Consider the following 19304-nt stretch of genomic DNA (forward strand, 5'->3'; position numbering starts at 1 on the left):
CGTGTGATTTGGCTAAAATTCTGGTCTGCTGACCAGGCATCCAAGAAAGCCCTGACGGATCTTCCCTTTCTTGGCGAGCGACTCTTTGGAGCTTTGTTGGATGACATTATTAAAAATGCCACGGGTGGTAAGAGTACACTACTCCCACAGGCCAGGAAGGCTAAGGAGCCATGCCGCAGGCAAGGGCCCTCTTTTTCCGCTCAAAAGGGGCTTTTTCGTCCGCCCGGTGCTTCAGCAAAACGTTCCCAGCCCGACAGGATGTCCACAGACAGTCAAAAGCGCCCCTGGAACCGCAAGCCTAACAAGTCTGCGAACAAAAGTGCTACCGCGTGAAGGTTTGCCCCCACCCACCTGTCGGGTGGGGGGTCGCCTTTGGGAGTTTGCCGCCCGGTGGACCTCCCGGTTATCCGACCAATAAGTCTGCGACCTGATTTCCACAGGCTACAAGATAGTTTCTCTCTTGGCCGCCGAACAGATTCTTCCCCTCCAGCATACCTGTGTCCCCGGTTCGCCGGGAGGCTCTGTTAGGAGCGGTGAGGGACTTGCTGAATCAGGGGGTGATTGTTCCAGTTCCGGAATCGGAACGCTTCCAGGGGTTCTACTCAAACCTGTTTGTGGTTCCCAAGAAGGAAGGGGTATGTCCAATCTTGGACTTAAAAGCCCTCAATCACTTTGTAAAAGTGCAGAGGTTCAGAATGGAATCAGTTCGCACAGTAGTTGCTGCACTCCCATCAAGGGGACTCTCTGGCGTCCTTGGACAGCCAGGGTGCGTACCTGCACATACCCATATGCCTTTGGCGTCAAAAATGTCTGCGTTTGGCAGTCAGGGAAGCCCACTACCAATTTGTGGCTCTTCCCTTTTGGCCTGGCATCAGCCCCCCGGGTCTTTACCAAAGTACTGGCTCCAGTATTGGCGTTGCGGCGACAAGGCGGGATCGCGATCGTGGGTTACCTAAACGATCTCCTCCTGAGAGCATCTTCCACCTCAGAATTAGAGGAGGATGTGGCGATCACCATGCAGACTGCGAGAATTTGGGTGGCTGTTGAACCTAAAGAAGTCAGTGATTGTACCGACCCAGCGTCTGGTGTACCTAGGTTTACTATTGGACTCTAGGGAAGCAAGGGTCTTTCTCCCCTCAGACAAATTGCAGACTCTCAGATCTGCGGTCAAACTACTGATGAACCGCACGTGGTCGTCGCTCCGCTTTTGCATGCGAGTGCTGGGGTTCATGGTAGCCTCCTTCGAGGCGGTACCTTATGCCCAGTTCCACGCCAGAGTCCTGCAGAAGGAGATCTTGACAAAATGGGACAAATCTCCGTTGTCCCTGGGTCGGCAGATCCAGGTGAGCCAGCCAGTCGGGGACTCCCTGATCTGGTGGTTGAGGTCCCCGGTGATTCAGTCCAGGAAATCGTTCCTTCCTCTGAAATGGACGGTGATCACTACGGACGCCAGTCTATCCGGCTGGGGTGGAGTGATGGGGATTCAGTCGGCTCAGGGCCTCTGGTCGACGGAAGAATCCAAGTTGCCGATCAATCTGCTCGAATTGAGAGCGATCAGGCTGTGTCTCCACAGATGGCGTACATAAATCACCAAGGGGGAACAAGAAGCTCAGCCGCTGCTCGGGAGGTCGCTCACATACTTTGGGCAGAGCGACATGGTCCAGCCCTGTCGGCCATTTACATCCCAGGGGTGGAAAATTGGCAGGCAGACAGATGCTAGACCCTGGAGAATGGGCATTGCATCCGGAGATATTCAGGCTGCTGTGCCTGAAGTGGGGCACACCAGATGTGGATCTATTGGCCTCCCGGCTCAATCGGAAGGTGCCAAGATTCGTGTCCAGGACAAGAGATCCGTGGGCAGACACATCAGACGCGCTGCTGGCTCTGTGAGATCAGTACCGGCTGGTCTACGCCTTTTCTCCACTGAAACTGTTGCCACATCTGCTTCGCAGAGTGGAAGCCAAGGGGATTCCAGTAATCCTGGTTACCCCAGATTGGCCTCAGCGGCCTTGGTACACAGACCTGGTACGTCTGGTGGCAGACGCTCCCTGGCGACTGCCGCTACGAGAGGACCTCCTATCTCAAGGTTCAATCTTTCACCCTGCTTTACCATCGCTGGCTTTAACAGCATGGCTATTGAGAGCCAGGTGCTGAGGAACCAGGGTCTGTCGGACTTGGTGGTTCCCACTATGTTGAGGGCGCAGAAATCTTCTTCGCGGAAGATATACCATCGTACCTGGAAGGCCTACATCTCCATGTGTGAGGAGAAAGGATGACATCTGCACTCCTTTTCTATATCCAGGATCCTGCTGTTTCTTCAGCAAGGAGTAGACCAGAGGTTATTTTAAGGGAAAAATTTCAGCCTTGGCTGTCTTTTTTCAGCGACCCATGGTGTCTCATTCATTAGTGAGTACCTTTGTTCAGTGGGTACGACACGTTGTCCCTCCGTTGCGTCCACCATTACCTCCGTGGAATTTGAACCTGGTGTTGTCGGCGCTTCAAAAGCCGCCGTTTGAGAATATCAGGGAGATTCCCTTATTGACCCTTTCACAGAAGGTGGTTTTCCTAGTGGCCATAACATCAGCCAGGAAGGTTTCGGAATTGGCGGCCTTGTCCTGCATGTTGCCTTATCTGGTCATCCACAGATATAAGGTGTTTTTTTGCGTCCGCAACCGTCCTTTCTACCTAAGGTGTTCTCGGCCTTTCACATCAATGAGGACATTGTATTGCCATCGTTGTGTCCTAAGCCGAAGCACCACAAAGAGGTGGCCCTTCACGCTCTCGATGTGGTAAGGGCTCTAAAAGTGTATTTGTCTGCCACAGCTCCCTTTCGGAAGTCAGACTCACTGTTTGTTTCGGTGGCTGGTCCGAAGAAGGGTATGGCGGTCTCGTCTGCCACTATTTTGAGGCTTATCAGACAGATTGTAGTACAAGCCTATGCCTTGAAGGGGCAGGTGCCCCCCTTTCATGTCACGGCCCACTCTACAAGGGCAATCGGATCGTCTTGGGCCTTCTGACACCAAGCATCAGTCGCTCTGGTGTGTAAGGTGGCGACCTGGTCGTCTGTCCATACGTTTACCAAGTTTTACAAGGTAGACGTCAGTGCATCGGCTGATGCCTGTTTTGGCCGCAAAGTTTTTCAGGCGGCTGTGTAGTTGCAATTGAGATTTTTTTCCTGGTTTTTCGATAAAAAAACATAGTACTGTTTGTTAATGCATTACTTCCGCAAAAAGTTTGCGGTGTTGGGGATCTCTCCTGTTGTGAATACCCGGTTATATGGCGGTGTGTTTTTTCCGTACACTGCTGTTTTTTTGTGTGGGTTTAGTTTCACTAGTTCCCACTTGCCATGGTGGATGAAGTTTTTATGCTGTTTTTCCCACCGCTCGTTTGGCACTGCTTGGGGACATCCTATTTAGTTATAGAGAGGAGCTGTGTCGGTTGGTGAATATAAGAGGAAATATAATTTTTTGTACTCGCTGTAAAATACTTTTCTCTGTAATTCACCAACCGACACAGCACCCACCCCTCCTTTTCTCTACATTATACTGCTTGTTGACGTACAGAGTCTGCTGGGGCAGCAGGAAGGGTTGTTAGCACAGGGCCCGCCCCCAGGGGCGGTACTGAAAGTTCTGTATATTGTGTTACAATTTTGCCTAATTGTCCTAATGGCAGGCTAACAAACCCGTTTAGTTACAAAGAGGAGCTGTGTCGGTCGGTGAATTACAGAGAAAAGGATTTTATGGTGAATACAAAAAATCCTATTTTTAGGTGGGCTTAAAGTGGCTGTAAACCCATACATATGTGAAGGGACTATCCTCATCTGATACAGAGATAAAACAAATCCTCCTACATAAGTTTTACCTGTTTTTCTGCAGTATTCCCTTCTCTAAATCTGTTCAAATTACTGAATTTTTACAACTTCGTCTGTGAGTTTAGGTAAAAAGTGGGTGGAGAGCTTAAGTTACACACTGCAGAGCTCGGTGAGGATAGCTCTGAGAGCTAATTGGAGGGAAGAGACACACCCCCTTCACACAGGAACAGAGCCAAGACTGTCAATCAACTGGAGATCCTCCCCTGTTACCTTTTTTCTCTTGGTGTCAGGAAAACTTGGCAGAAGTGATTCATGCTGATAGCCGAGGAACGAGGCAGCAGACAGAAAAGACACTTAGTGCTTTTATATGAGACAAGCACACAATATAGAGGGATATGCTTGGTTCATATTTCATGTCTGAGGTTTATAACCACTTTAACTTTCTTTACTTTGTTTATTAAAAATAACCTTTCACTAGAACCGGGCTGCTCAATCCCCATAAACAGTGTCAGAAGCCACTAAATATCTGGGCTGAAAATGCTTTGTGACCCCATCACAGTGATCATGTGATCAAATGCTCAGATATTTGGTCATGTCATCTCTGCTGGTTAGAGGATTGTTCTCAGCACTCATTTTCCCTTTTGCAGCATATGTCATATGTCACATGACTGGCAACCATTTGATCTTGAAATATGAGTTTCTTCAGAGAAGGTAGGTAAACTGTGCCATCTGCTACTGTGCCTTCTGAGCCTAAGGGGCAGGTGAACAAAGGATTTTATTTTGCTGGTTAGGTTCATGTTAGCTATTGTTGAAATAATCCATTATTAGGAAGGCTTTGCACTCTTCATACAAATAGGAATTTAAGAGAAGCGTTAATAAAAATACTAATTTCCAAATTATCACTGACCGATGATGTTCATCGGCAGTTGTCCATTGATGTGTCTGACTTCCATTCCTTTGTTGTGGCTATGGCAGTTAGTCACTGGCCAGTGAGAGCAAACAGAGAATAAATGATCATGTGTACGCTTCTGTAAATGCAACTTGATTATTGGTACTGGCCCTGTGACCAGAAATCCTTATCGAATTGCTCGTATTGACCCTGTGGAATTTATTGTCCTGTATAAGCTTGTTAGTCAAAACCTAGTCCAGGAATCTGTAGTCTGTTATTAAATAATTGATGAAAACTCCAAACTGTCAACTGGTCAACATCTGTGCTTTGCCTAAGGGTTTGTCTTGTAATCTGTGTTACAGTGAGAACTATAAATAAGGCCAGTATTTTGGCAATGGCTGCTATAGTGAATAGACTGTTAGATTGTGTTAATCTAAAACCATGTATATCATTACTGTGAATTAAAGCTGAAATCTAGGCAAAAATGTTTTAGCCTTGCAATGGGCCCCCCTCCCCACTGCAACATTTATCTGCTCCTTTTGCTTAGAGGATGAAGAATAACGTGATATACTTACCTTATTCCTCACTTTATTTCATTCTCCAATGTTCGACACTCCGGGTTGTGGGTAGACCCTTGGCATTCTCCTGTACAATGCAGGAATACTGGTACTACCCTGTATGGGATGGCATCAAAGGTCTTAGATCATTTGGGCAGCAAAGGTAAGATGCTTTGGAGGACCAGTTGCTTGCAGGAGCGAATATTAAAGTGGTTGTAAAGCCATTATGTTATGATAATACATTCCTGTCTGTTAGATAGCAGTATGTGCCCCACTGTATGTGCAGTATACAAAATATGCAGATTTCTAACTTTTTTCAGAGCTCCTTCCGGCGCTCACGTGACTGCTCGCCGCTCTCCTCTCCCAGGCTGACAGCTACAGTGCGAGGGGCCGAGAACTCTGGGAGGAGGTTAGGAAAGGAGGAGATTGGCGGGCGGTCATGTGAGTGACAGGAGGTGCTTTGAAGTAAAATCGAAATCTGCATTTTTTTTAAACAGCACATACATTGGGACAACATATCGTTATCTAACACTGGGGACTGAACGAATATAAAATAATTATTATAGCAGCAGGAAGGGGAGGGGAGCAGAGTGGCATTGTCACTAGCTGACAGGCACGGAGGGGGGTATAGAGGAGAGACAGCAGATCACGGAGACACGTAAACTGACCACGATGTGAGGGCTCAGCATCCATGATATACCGTGGTCAGTTTAAAGGGGGGAGGGCAGGATTAGGCAGGTATTTTAGGTTATACAGGGGACCAAATTACACAGCACAACCACTGTGCTGTTATGCGCATGCTTTAAGGGAACAGGATAATTTTTTTTTTTCTTAGTCTTACAAAAATTTTGAGGCAAGTATATCACTTTATCATCATCCCCCAGGCAAAATGAGTAGTTCGCTCTTGCAATGGGGAGAGGGACTCACAGCAGGGGTAAATCATTTTTCCTTAAAGTTCAGCTTTAAGCTCTTCTTGTATCATGTAAAGTTAGTAAAGTGGCAGCTTGAATGTGCCCTCAGCCCTGAACCCAAAAGTATAGTGTTGTATGAATATTCTAACTTCTGCTGTTAAGGAAAATCACTGTGCTACAGAGGAAAAAGATTTGGGAGTACTTATTTCAGATGATTGCAAAATGAGCAAACAGTGTGACCGAGCAGTGGGAAAAGCAAATAGAATTCTAGAGTGTATCATTAGAGGGGTCACCAGCAGAAGAAAGGAAGTCCTGATTCCTCTATATAAATCTTGAGCTAGACCCCCTCTTAGAATACTGTGTGTAGTTCTGGAAACCTCACTTACAAAAAGAGATTGGCAAGATAAAACAAGGTTTAGAGATCAGCTCTTTTCTAAAAATGCGAGCTGCCTTGCTGCCATGCTCTTCTGCTGGCTTCAGTAACATTGGAGACACTGAGGCAGAACTAGTATGCAGATAAGCACTTTCTGCATACTTCTTTGGGGTCTAAGATTGAATAAGTGCTGAAAGCAGAGAGAGCCTGGCAACTAGCATTTTATAAAGAGGGCCCAGATGTACATGTTTTCTTTCCAGTACTATATATATGCACAAACACTTCCTTGTTAAATATCAGTAGGCCTTTGGCAGCAAGATCCCCCTTGCTCCTCAATGAAGTTCTCATCTCTAATTCGTGGTTATTGTTGGTGTCACACTAGTGTTACTCCTGATCGATTTATGGAACAAACAATTTAATGGTTCATTTCAACTCTGCAGTCCAGTAACCTAACCTGTAAGCGGACAAATACAAAAAAAATCCTTTTGGGCATACATATCACTAAATTTGTCTTCTGGTTTCATGTTGTATAACTTCAGGATCAAAACAAATATTTTCCTTTGAACTATTTCACTACCATTCAGGCTGGTTCATTGAAATGACGAGATGCATCTTGCTTATACAGCTCACTGTTCTGCCATTCCACAGCAGCTAAATAGAATTTGTGTGCTAGTATTAGACTACCTTTATATCTATGAGTGCAAGGAGCCATCAATAAATGCTGATCCCCAGTAAGGTTATATTTATATGTCTTATGCCAAGTAAACAGTACATAACTGCGCATAAGTATGGGGGTGTACACAAAATCTTCCTACAGATCCATATCCTGAATCCAGATACACACGCACCATGCCTTGCAACACTAGGGAAGTCTCAACAACCAACTGAAGAAAACACAAGGAAGAGAGGGCACACCAGCCTAGCACATTATCTCAATAACCATTTATTAATAAATGAGAAGAATGTATATCTAATTACAAATAGTACAACAGACAACACTTATCGGGAAAATACATTTGTCCAGTCCACTTAGCATGCTCATAGGTCTTGGGAGGATGTGCCCTAGTTTCAAAGGGTAAACCCTCATCTTCAGATGCGAAGCCTGGTTATGTTGTGAATTAACATTTTACCTGTAGATTTCAAATATTTCATTTTGAAAGCTTGACCGCCCAACCTTTGTTGGCCTCCCATGCAGAGTGACAGGGAGAGGGGACCTATGAGACCATTGTGTATAGAAGCTCCTGTGAGATAGAATAGAGCTGTCACCAACATGCCCCAATCTCTGCATTTACATAATGTGTAAAGGGTGGTACTTGGCAGGTGGAGCATGATTCCTAAATCCTTCCAACAAGCTAGTGTCTGTATTAGCATTTTGCAACCTGACAGCTTGACAATAGCCAACTCTTTAAAATAAATAAATAAGTCAGATTAAGGTAAAGAATTAATGTTGGGGCCCATTAAAAATAAAAACAGACCAGCTGCATTACATAGCAATTTATAAACGGCAGTAATTTTGCTTTATAACACTGCATGGGCAACCACATGGATTGACATTGGCATTCATGAAAATGCACAGGAAGCATTCTGTGCACAACAATGTCCACTCCTCATCTACACTGTTTCTTAACCACAGTTCCATTCATCCCTAAAGAGTAGCATCATTTCTCATTCATTCACCAAAGCCTGTCTAGCTGCAGAGGAAGTACAAAATGGTAATCAAGATGCAGCCAGTTTCTCTGAGCAAACCTTTCACAGTCTAAGCCCCAACCCAGGGCTGCAGTATCTGGTACTGTAATGGTCAACCTCTAACCTTTAACCCTCTCTCACCCAACTCTTGTAATTTATTTCTTTTTCTGCTTCCTACCCTCTGTTGTCAGATGGACTGTTCTGTTGTCTTAAACACTTGATAGGTGGACAGGTTTATATAATTCGAGGTGAGTCCCATAGAGGCAAGCTTGGATGTTGTCTTTATCATGCCCGGGAAAACTTGCCAGCAGTAAAGCTGTCCACCATATTGTTTTGTTTTTTTGTTCAGATATGTCTGTTACCTGTAGTACACCTAATGGGTTTGTTGATGGTACCAATCTCTGCTGATGGATGAAGGTTTACAGACTGCAAATAAATATATCCAAATACAATCACAATGATGTAGTAATCTTACATTACCTAAAGGCAGCATATAAAACTCTGACTTAGTCAAAAATAATATACTATTATGACTAAAAAGTAAAAAATGCTTTCAAAAGTAATGAATGCTTAAAGCAGAATTTAGGCCAACAGTTAAATATATGGGGGAAGATTTACTAAAACTGATGCACTCAGAACATGGTGCAGCTGTGCCTGGTAGCCATCTACCTTCAGCTTGTTCAATTAAGCTTTGATAATAAAACCTGGAAGCTGATTGGTTTCTATGCAGAGCTGAACCAGATTTTGCACTCTCCAGTTTTAGTAAATCAACCCCATGGTTTTATATACTGTAACCCAACAAAGGATTTGCAACTCTCTTTAGAAACAGAGATGAGACTAAAGCAATCAAGCACTCTTCCAGATGCATTGGTACATAGCACAGCAAGACCTTCCTAGAATATAAGGCCTTCACATGTCTCATTTCATCACATATCCCAAAAATAAGAATTGTCCTTTTTGGACAATGGGCAAGGCCATGGATTATGCATTATGGTCTACCAGTCAGATACACATCCAGAACCGCTGGTTTATAGTAGAAGCATTTATTTTAAACCACATAAAGCTAATATCAGGTGTTTTGACCATCATCAGTCCAGTTACAGTATATGGAAAACCATAATTTCTGTGGAGAAGGGCTGTGGGGCAAACAAGACAGTGGGGTTAATTTACTAAAACTGGGGGGTACAAAATCTGGTGCAGCTATGCATGGTAGCCAATCAGCTTCTAACTTCAGCTTGTTCAATTAAAAGTTGAGCTTTGACAAACAAAAACCTGGCAGCTGATTGGCTTCTATGCAGCGCTGCACCAGATTTCGCACTCCCCAATTTTAGTAAATCAATCCCAGTATACCCATACAGGTTATGGTGAGAGGGGACTAAAGCAGGCTGAACAAGAGAAATCACTTGCTTCCCTCCTGCATCCCTGATAGATGAATTTCCCATGTCAGCTCATGTATTCTGACAGCAAATCAAATGCAGGGACTGTGTGGCTGAGAATGTTTCAAACAGCCCCTTTTGACGAAAGTCAATAAAAAAATTTGCTTTTGTTCAGCCTGGTGGTGCCAGCTTAGGCCACCCACAGAAAAAAAATGTGCTAAATTCAGCAGGAATCTGCCAAAATATGATCCATGTATGGCCAGCTTTACTGGTAATGCAACCAATTGTCCATGCAACCCATCTTGCAGAAGTCACAGGACGCAGTGAAGATGAACCAGTGAATACTGCAATTATCTTCTTGGCTGTGTTGTGTAGCACAAGTGTGTGAATTACGAGAGGGTTGCTAATTCTTTGGCAAATAAAACCGTATCCAAATATGTGTTTTCATTTTCGGTTTAGCGGTTTGTTGCAGTTCTGTTTTAAAAGTATCTCTACCGAAGTATCCTCGGATGTGTCAAATGGGTGAAGGTATTTATTTATTTTTTATTTTTTATGACAGCCAGGAAAAAAGCTAGTTTTAACTTGCAATTATCCTGCATTGTCCATTTTAACCCAGCATGACTGTAATTTCATGACTAAGTATTAGACACACATCCTTTTTTTTTTTTTTTTTTTTTTTATGCTTCATAATACCAAGCCATCTAGCACACATTTGGCACACATCTCCTATGACTGGAAGCCACCCCAGGACATAATTGTTCTTTCTTCTCCAACAGATTTCTGTTGTTGCCACTGAAAATGACCATTTATTTTTTATTTTTTACAAAGCCATATGAAACTGTTAGGCTCAAATCTTCTCTGTCTACAGCATGAATATTTGTACAACATCTACACCCAGATAGGAGACAAATGTGATAAAATTGCAGTCTGAAAGCATTCAAGGGATGCTTGGCTCCAGATCTGATGCATTTAACCCTAGCAGAGCCCAATGGAACCAGGACACAAATCCTACGCTGGTGTGTCAGCCTCTTGCTGTGCTGGAAGGGTTAAAGCCAAGATCTGTGAGGCTAAACCTCATCCATGCAGAGTGATCCTCATCAGTCTCCATATTTGGCATTACATCCTCAGCTGTTCTGATGTCATCATTGCACTTCTGTTCCTTGACCCCCCCCCCCCCACCACCACCCCCTTCCCTTTCATGAATTGTTCTCATCATTCCCCCTGTTTATGTCGTTTTAGTCTCCAAAAACTCAGTGGTATGCTTGAAGTGTTGTGGCTAGACAAAGCTTGCTCGGTGTTAGTAACGCTATATTATTTCGCTTAGAGCAACGATTAAGAATGCAAGAGGATTATGAGGTATACCTCATATGCTAATGCAGCTGGCTGAACTGTACCGAGCCAAGACTAATATTCTATGTCTATAATTGTTTTCTCTTATTTTTTTCCAGTGTTAAACTTTTAAACCTTGAATTTTTCTATTGGCATGTTTTAAAGTACACCTGTCCTTTTGCAAACAATTAGCAATATGCTGGAAAGGAAGAGAGCAGGGACGTGTATACACCTCTTGTATTTTATTTATGTCGTTTTAGCATTAATGAAGATTTTTGTGTATTTTTGGAAATATAATGGTATGGCTCTCCTCCATAGATGTGCGCACAGGGTGTATCTGGGCACACCCAAATCACCCTGTGTGGCATAGATCCCCCCCCCCCCCCCAAGCTTAGACTCCAGATATTCCACTCAGGCAAACAGTGGTGTGCATGGGAGGAAGGTAAGAAAAGCAGATATTCCATACCTGAAAGTACCAACCCTTCACTTGCTTCCAGTGGGCAAATAACATATCAGGGCTGGACTGTCAAGTCAACCTGTTTCTTTGCCTTTAATGGGCCAAGTACAGGTTCACTTTAAAGGAAGACCAGATAATCACAGAGAGAAAATGGCGGAATAAACTAATGTTAAAAAGCAGGTATCCATGTTCATACCACTTAATCCTTCTCCAGTTTTTTTCTGTGGTGCCTTAATTTTTCCCTGGGTAATGGCTGTGCTTATCACATCTATTTCCCATCCTAACATTTGGAGTCCTCCACACAGACACAATAGGGCAGAGCTTAAAGTGTAGGTCTGGGCAACATATATATTACCAAAAGTATTTACACACACATGAACTTTAAAGGCATCCCAGTCTTAGTCTGTAGGGTTCAATATTGAGTTGGCCCTCCCTTTACAGCTATAACAGCTCCAACTATTCTGGGAAGGCTGCCCACAAGGGTTAGGAGTGTGTCTATGGGAATGTTTGACCATTCTTCCAGAAGCACATTTATGAGGTCAGGCACTGATGAGGACGAGAAGGCCTGGCTCACACTCTCTAATTCTTTCTAAAGGTGTTCTATCAGGTTGAGGTCAGGACTCTACATGCCAGTCAAGCTTCTCCAGCCCCAACTCGCCTATCCATGTTTTTATGGACCTTGATTTATCCACTGGTACGCAGTCATGTTGGAACATGAAGGGGTCATCCCAAAACTCTTCCCACAAAGTTGAGATTATGAAAAGGTCCAAAATGTCTTGGTATACTGACACCTTAAGAGTTCCCTTCACTGGAACTAAGGGGCCAAGCCCAACTTCTGAAAAACAACCCCACATCATAATCCACTTCCACCAAATGATTTTTACCAGTGCACAAAGCAAGTGAAAACTCCAGCAGTGTTGTCAGCTCTTTTTTAGTTCTACTAGAGTTCAGCCACAGAACACCTACTCTCTTGATGTCATCATGTAAAGTACACTGTATGGACAATAGCCAAAAGCCCCACATTGTAAGTGAGGATGCAGACGGACCACTTAGAAGCCTGAGTGTCGGGGAGAAGAGTTGAGCACCAGCTACTGAGGGCGTGCGGGATGACGTAAGTAAAGGTCCTTTTCTTGGCACCCTGAGCCTAAACAAGTTTTTAACTTGCTTATTTTCCCCTTGCAGGGGGAGCACCACTTCAAGGGTATGTTTTTTGTGTTTCCCAGAGCTCAGCTTAAAGGGACATAAGGGACATAACATGAGGAAATATGGATGCATTGCAGGGATGTAGAAAATATATTTTGGTGCTTTTCTGCCCAAACATAGACCGCATCCCTTGTAGCTCCTAAAGCTTCTCCTTTCTGAAACCGCCAGGTTAAGAGTGATTGGACCTGTAGCTGTTTTCTGATTAAATAAAGTGACTAACTTTTACTGGATCTGAACCAGTTTGGATCAGTGTTCCAGTAGATCAGCAAACTCTGTGGGGCATCATTTATAATCATCTACCAGACATGCAGTGGTGCTGGGAGCCACCTGTTCCATGCATTGGACATTTAAAGGAGAAGTACAAAGTTCGTTTTGGCTGTACTTCTCAGTTTTGGCTGTACTTCTCGCACTTCTGTGATCCACAGGAGAAGTACAGCCAAAACGAACTTTGTACTTCTCCTGTGGATCACAGAAGTGCACTTTGTTCTACACTCCTGTGACCCATTTTCAACTGACTTCACAGAGCTGCTCCAGGGTCAGCAAAGATTGCGACCATATGGTCTGGATCCACCTGCATGCCTGGACTGGACTATGAACCTGAGACAGCCGCTCCCGCCCCCTCCACAGCCCAGTGCTCCAGTGAGCGCAGAGGGGCAGAGCAGAGAGCTGATGACTGACAGACACCAGCTGCCTGCTCACAGAGCTGTGAGAACCAAGCGATCAGCCATGCTTGATCGCTCTGTTCTCAGTGTTAGAGCCAGCAGAGGTCAGATGCAGCATTGAACCAGACCATCCACCTAGGTAAGTATGATTAAAAAAAAAAAATCCCATACTTCTCTTTTAAACTGAAAGAGCCAAAATTGCCTATTAACTTGGAAATATTAGCATGCATTCCTCCTTTTTACCAGCCTAGAGCCAACAGTACACTAAATAGTACAATACACTAAAATCTTCATCAATGTTAGAACCAAAGACACAGTCTGCTCCCTTTACTCTCCTCCTTCACAGCATAGAGGTGCACATTGAATATCGCAGCAGATCTGAATAAATTATTTTCTTTTGTTCATATGAATGGTATACACCATATCCTTCCCAAACGATGCATTGCCTACTAACAAGCCATGACAATATAGCTCCTGTACTAAACGATTTCATTGCTTTTTATAGATACCTACGTAAAGTTAACACTGCTGAATTCCATGGGCCAGGAAATGTCAAAATGTAAGACATCAACGCGGAGAGGCCAGCCCAACCCCCTGTACAAAGAAACCTTTATTTTCCAAGTAGCCCTGTTTCAGCTGTCGGACGTGACTCTCATATTGTCTGTCTATAACAAGCGCAGCATGAAGCGCAAAGAGATGATAGGTTGGATATCCCTAGGTTTGAACAGCTCAGGCGATGAAGAGCTCAGTCATTGGACTGAAATGAAAGAGTCAAAAGGACAGCAAGTATGTAGATGGCACACGCTGCTTGAATCCTAATTGCCGTCAGGAGGTCTCTTGTGACTCAAGAGAGCTCATCTGCTCTTTTGAAAGGACAGGATGTAATTTAGCCACCTGCAGAAGATTGCTCCTTGCAGGTAATGGGTTTGACATGCTGCGGAAAGCTCAGTACACATCAGAGATGAGGTTTCACGCACAGTAGTGCGCTCTCCCCGGACGTTTGAGCGGAGATGGGTAGAAGACGTGAGCCACAGCAAACCGGATCTGTAGACATGATATCAACCACTTCTTTAGGTGCTTTTCATATTTTGTCTGATGAAACTGTTTTGTACAATGTCCCCACTGATTAACATGACCCGTCCTGGTTCTATAAAATGGAAGAGTAAAGAAAAAAACGAACCTTTGAAGGCACAGATGCCTTTAGTTTGGTTTTCAGTCTTTAATTTTTACAGCATTGTGCAACTTTGTTAGCGTTCTCTTCTATTTCTGTTCTTGCAGGGAGTAGTAAAGTAGAAATGCTACATACCACCAGTACTTACTAGTTAGCCTAGAGCTATGTGGGCGATTTTTAATCACCAGTAAAAGATTTAACTCCTTCTGGGCAATAGCTTCATTTGTAGTGCATTGATTTTAACTGAAGCATTTGTCAAGGGTTAAATCTCTTACTAACCAGTGATTTCAATCACTCATGTAGCCCTATCCTAACCTGTAATGGCCTTAGGATATTGTAGATTGATTGGAGGCTTGAAGGCTGAACCACCCACTGTGGAAAGATTACTGCATCAGAGTTTCCAGCTGCCACCCACTGCAATTAATAGGAGGACTTACTCTTATCGTTTGTCGGGGGTACAAGGTTAGCACTCTTGCCTAGCAGAATCCTATGTTTAATTATGCTAGGTACTCTATATGCAAAGAATACACCATACATATTCACCCTGTGTTTGTGTGGGTTTACCACCCTAGTCAAAAATATTAGATTTTATGTTCCTTCCAAATCAGCCCCATAGCGTGTATGGCTGGAACCAAACCAAATGGTTGTATTCCTGGTAGAAAACTGTGGAATTAGTGTCCACTTATAGATTAATTTTACCTTTTAGTGATTGCAGCTGGAATAGCAAGACTCCCATGCTTGGCAGCTAGGAACTCTAGCTGGTAGATATTGCCGCTGGTGTCCTCGAGAGACAGAAGTGTGTAATGGGTTGTTCAGCTCATCAAAATGCAATCAGGGCACACATGTCAATCATGGTTGGTTTTACCAAGCATGGATATTTTGACCGGTTCTGATCAGGCTATATCTTCAGAGCAAGTAACTGATTCCGAATGTTGAATTTATTTAATGTCCCGATTTTTATACAATTCAGAAAGATAGATTAACAAAAGTTTGCTTCTGACAAAATTATCCTGTCAGTATTCTTTAGCCTGAGGTAGGGACGTTAGATTGTAAGCTCCTTTGGTGCAGGGACCAATATAAAAGAATAAATGCTGTGTGACTGTACAGCTTTGCATACTATGTTGGTTTTACATAAAAAGCACAAAAATATTCTAAGCTAAACTATAGGCATAGTACATTCAGAATTATAGGATAAGTTCAATTTTGATGAAGATCAATACTAAAGCTTAACTCCAGGCAAATATAAAATCACAAATAAGGCAGTTATGTATTTATAAAAACAAAACAAAAAAAAACTTATTTATAAATGCAACTTGTTTAAGTACTTTAATCTGTCTTAATATAAGCCTACTATGATCCCCCATAAAGTACCACCCAGACTTGAATAGAAAGGTCCAGCACTAGGAACCAATCAGGCTTTGCAGCAGTGGACATGTGCTGGTAGAGAACCTTTGACAGAGGAAGTGAACACAGGCATGACTTCAACAGTGTGCGGTTTCCCGTTAGTTGTCCAATTAATAAGCTGGGGTTGAATGAATAAATGAAATACTTGTATAGAGCACAATGCGAACTGAATCGCCTCTTGCGCACAATGCGAACTGTCAAGTCCCATTGTAGAGCTGTAGTTGCAGGGGATGTGGAGGGGTGGCTGGATAGCAAGACTGACTGCAGATAACTAACAGTTCTCATATATGTAAAAGAACTCTATTTAGTTGTTTACATAGAATTCAGCTTTGAAGCGGTAATAAAGTTCTTGAAGAACAAAAAAATAAAAATAAAAAGTCCACCTGCAAGTTAATGATATTACTAGCACATTATGGCATACTGGTATTATGGCTTAAAATGAAGCCCTTCAGCGGCGTGCTGTCACTGCTGCCAGGGCTTCTATCTTCACCTGGTCTTCCTTCCGGGTTTGCGGGCTCTGGCTGTATGAATGGCTCAGCCATGATGACATCACTCCCATGCATGTGCGCAGGAGTCCGTTACAGCACAGAGCTCTGAAGGTACGGCACAGGTATGTCATCAATTCAGAGAGCATGCGTCCATCTGTGATCCAATTTGCATATGTGTGAACCCGGCCTTAATGAAGATATTCAGCCAATCCTATTGTAATAAATTTATATGGAGGATAATGGAAAATGAAAATAATATATAATATTAAACTGACATAGTGAGGCGCATGTCAACATTGCCAAATGACACAAGTATCTTCCCATGAATAGAAAGCTGTGGCTCCCAAACTTCCTCTGTTTTCAGGAGCATCATGGGTGTTTAACCACTTGAGAACCAGCCTGTGTTGCCCTTTCATTAACTGGCAATTTTTCCTTTTTTAGTCCTGTGATAGGTTAACATTTACTCATAAGACACTGTGCCCACATCATTTTATATCATTTTTTGAGACAGAGCTTTGTTTTGGTGGTATTTTTTATGGTAAAAAGAAAAAAAGGCCAACAATTGTGAAAAAAAGTTTCTCTTTCTGTTAAAGTTACCCCTTTTTGTAAAGTATGCTCCCCAAAGGGATCTCTCTTTTTAGCTCATTTGTTAGAAATGAAAAAAACATACTGATATTTAGGTGGTTTAAACATGGAGCTTGGTCATGGTGCACTAGATGTGTATAAAAATCTTACATCGAGTGAGAAGATGGTGAAGGGGTTAATGTTCAGGTCGCATACAAAAGGAGGATGAAGGGGTAATGTGCAAAATAAGGGAGGTCAAGTGTTAATATGCAGATCATATTGAGACAGGATGTAGAGCAGATGTAAGGGAGAGGAGGGGGGATATAAGTGCTAAAAAATATTTTATAGTGATCTGTGCTGTAAATAGAAACAAATGAATGTCGGCCTTGGTACTTCTGGATCTGTCGGCAGCTTTTGATACCATCGACCACTCTATACTTGTGGATAGGTTGAAGATGGTGGCGGGAATGGATGACATAGCTCTGGCATGGGTAGCCTCGTTCCTGCGAGATAGGGTTCAGAGGGTAAAATTGGGACCATTTTATTCCTCTGATAGCTCCCTGTCTTGTGGGGTCCCACAAGGATTGGCTTTATCTCTGATCCTTTTTAAAATCTATATGAGGCCACTGCTATACATCATTCGCCATCACAATCTCCTGTTCCATGTCTACGATGACGACACCCAGATCTACTTCAAATTATCCAAGAAACGGGAGGATCAGGTTATGCTGGCCTCCTGTCTGAAGGAAATCCAATCCTGGATGGGTGGCAGTTATCTAAAACTAAATAGCACCAAAACTGAATGCATCATCTTCAGTAACCAGGTGTAGTCCAACCTGTTTCCGTCCTGGCCGGAATATTTGAAAACTTTTTCGATTCTGGCCACTCAGGTCAGGGACCTGGCCGTCATCTTTGACTCTAGGTTGAACTTTCGCCCTCAGGTAAATCAGGTGGTGAGTTCATGCCACTTCTACCTGAGACTTATGAGGTCGACTTTTCGCCATATCGCTCTGACAAGATAGCCATGGTCAATGCCATTATCAGCAGTCGATTGGACTACTGTAATGCCCTATATCTGGGTCTGCCTGCTTGTACCATCTACAAGTTCCAGTTGATTCAGAACACCACAGCAAGGTTACTGACATGTTAATCGGCGTGACCACATCACTCCATCCCTTAGAGCCCTGCATTGGCTGCGCGTGAAATAATGGGTTCTGTTTAAAACTGGATGTCTTGTCCATAAGGCATTGCACGGACGTGGCCCAGAGTATCTGAAGTAAAAATTTGTTAAGTATGTGCCTACCAGATCCTTGAGATCAGCGAACTTGGCCATACTGAAGATTCCAAAATTTAAAAAGAAAGCATGCAGAGGGAGAACAAGTGAAGTACAAGGAGCTGAATTTTGGAACTCCTTGCCTCTGAAACTGAGACTTGAGAATGACTTTTTGAAATTCCAAAAAATTGAAAACCGTACTTTTTGTACAAGCTTTTGGAGTCACCTAATTTTAATTGGGGTGTGTTGGACAGAGTCCCTGGCTTATATTTTCTATGTTGCCCTGTTGGTATGTTGGTTCTCTTAAGGTCTTTTAATGTCAATATCTTTTGTTTTGCGCATCGAGGCCTTCGGGTAAGACTGCATAGGTTAAGCATTTTAATAAATAAATGAGTTCCTCTTTCCTCCCCTTCATTATAAGAGGAAGGGGCGGGCTCACAGATGTAAAGACAACACTGTTTACACTGTGATTAGTTTCTCTATGACCAAACACTATGATCCCAAGGTGGGATCCCAGTACTGGTCTGTTTCAGGCATCAATGAATGAAGCAGCCTCCCGGCGGTAGTTACTTTAAAGTGTTCTTAAATCCTAATAAAAAAAAAAAGTAGCTTGTGGTTGCTTGTAGTTCCATCTCTCAAAATGCTTTCTTTCCTGGTTCCTGTCTTTGGGCAGCTCTGTCCCCTTTACAAAGTCACACGGCTGGCACTACAGACCAGTCTCCTTATGCTGCATGTGTTTGCAGAAGCAGACAACCCTGAAGCCTATGGTGCAAGCCATTCCCCTGTTCCCATCTCTTCCAAGTGAGTGACTGACAGAATCAGGGGTTAGCGCTGTCCTTTCAGAATTAGTGCCTGTGAGGTACGTATGATGCATTGGAAGTCTGAAAAAGCAGCACTGTGTGACCTGGAGCCAGCGCCAGAGAATAGTAAATAATGTAAGTGTCTGTGCTGACATATCCCCCAAATTATAAGATGGGTATTGTTTACAAAGTTGTCTAAAATGCAATAATTTAAAACAACTGATAGCATAAAAAAGTAGTATTAAATGCTATCTAATGCTACTTTAAAAATATATTTAATGATTTATTTAAAAAACATAGCTGTGTTATTTTGTATTTTATATCTGCCTGGAGTTCAACTTTAACATTTT

The 19304-nt window shown here is 43.2% G+C and overlaps 1 protein-coding gene across 2 annotated transcripts in view; it reads left to right on the forward strand.

The window, feature by feature from the left end:
- SYT14 (synaptotagmin 14) overlaps positions 1 to 16465 on the forward strand; it is a 348909-nt gene extending 332444 nt beyond the window's left edge. Inside the window, exons 8-9 of one of the 2 annotated variants that reach the window (XM_077485715.1) lie at positions 8419 to 8475; positions 13760 to 16465. In XM_077485715.1, coding sequence (XP_077341841.1) covers positions 8419 to 8475; positions 13760 to 14073 — 371 coding nt within the window. In that variant the 3' untranslated portion in view covers positions 14074 to 16465. The remainder of the gene's footprint in view (positions 1 to 8418; positions 8476 to 13759) is intronic. The other variant, XM_077485716.1, reaches the window with a different exon arrangement.
- Positions 16466 to 19304: the final 2839 nt, after the last annotated feature.

The sequence above is a fragment of the Lithobates pipiens genome, unplaced genomic scaffold (assembly GCF_037356315.1).
Source record: "Lithobates pipiens isolate NorthernLeopardFrog02 unplaced genomic scaffold, aLitPip1_a1.2 Scaffold_18, whole genome shotgun sequence".
Lineage (NCBI taxonomy): Eukaryota > Metazoa > Chordata > Amphibia > Anura > Ranidae > Lithobates > Lithobates pipiens.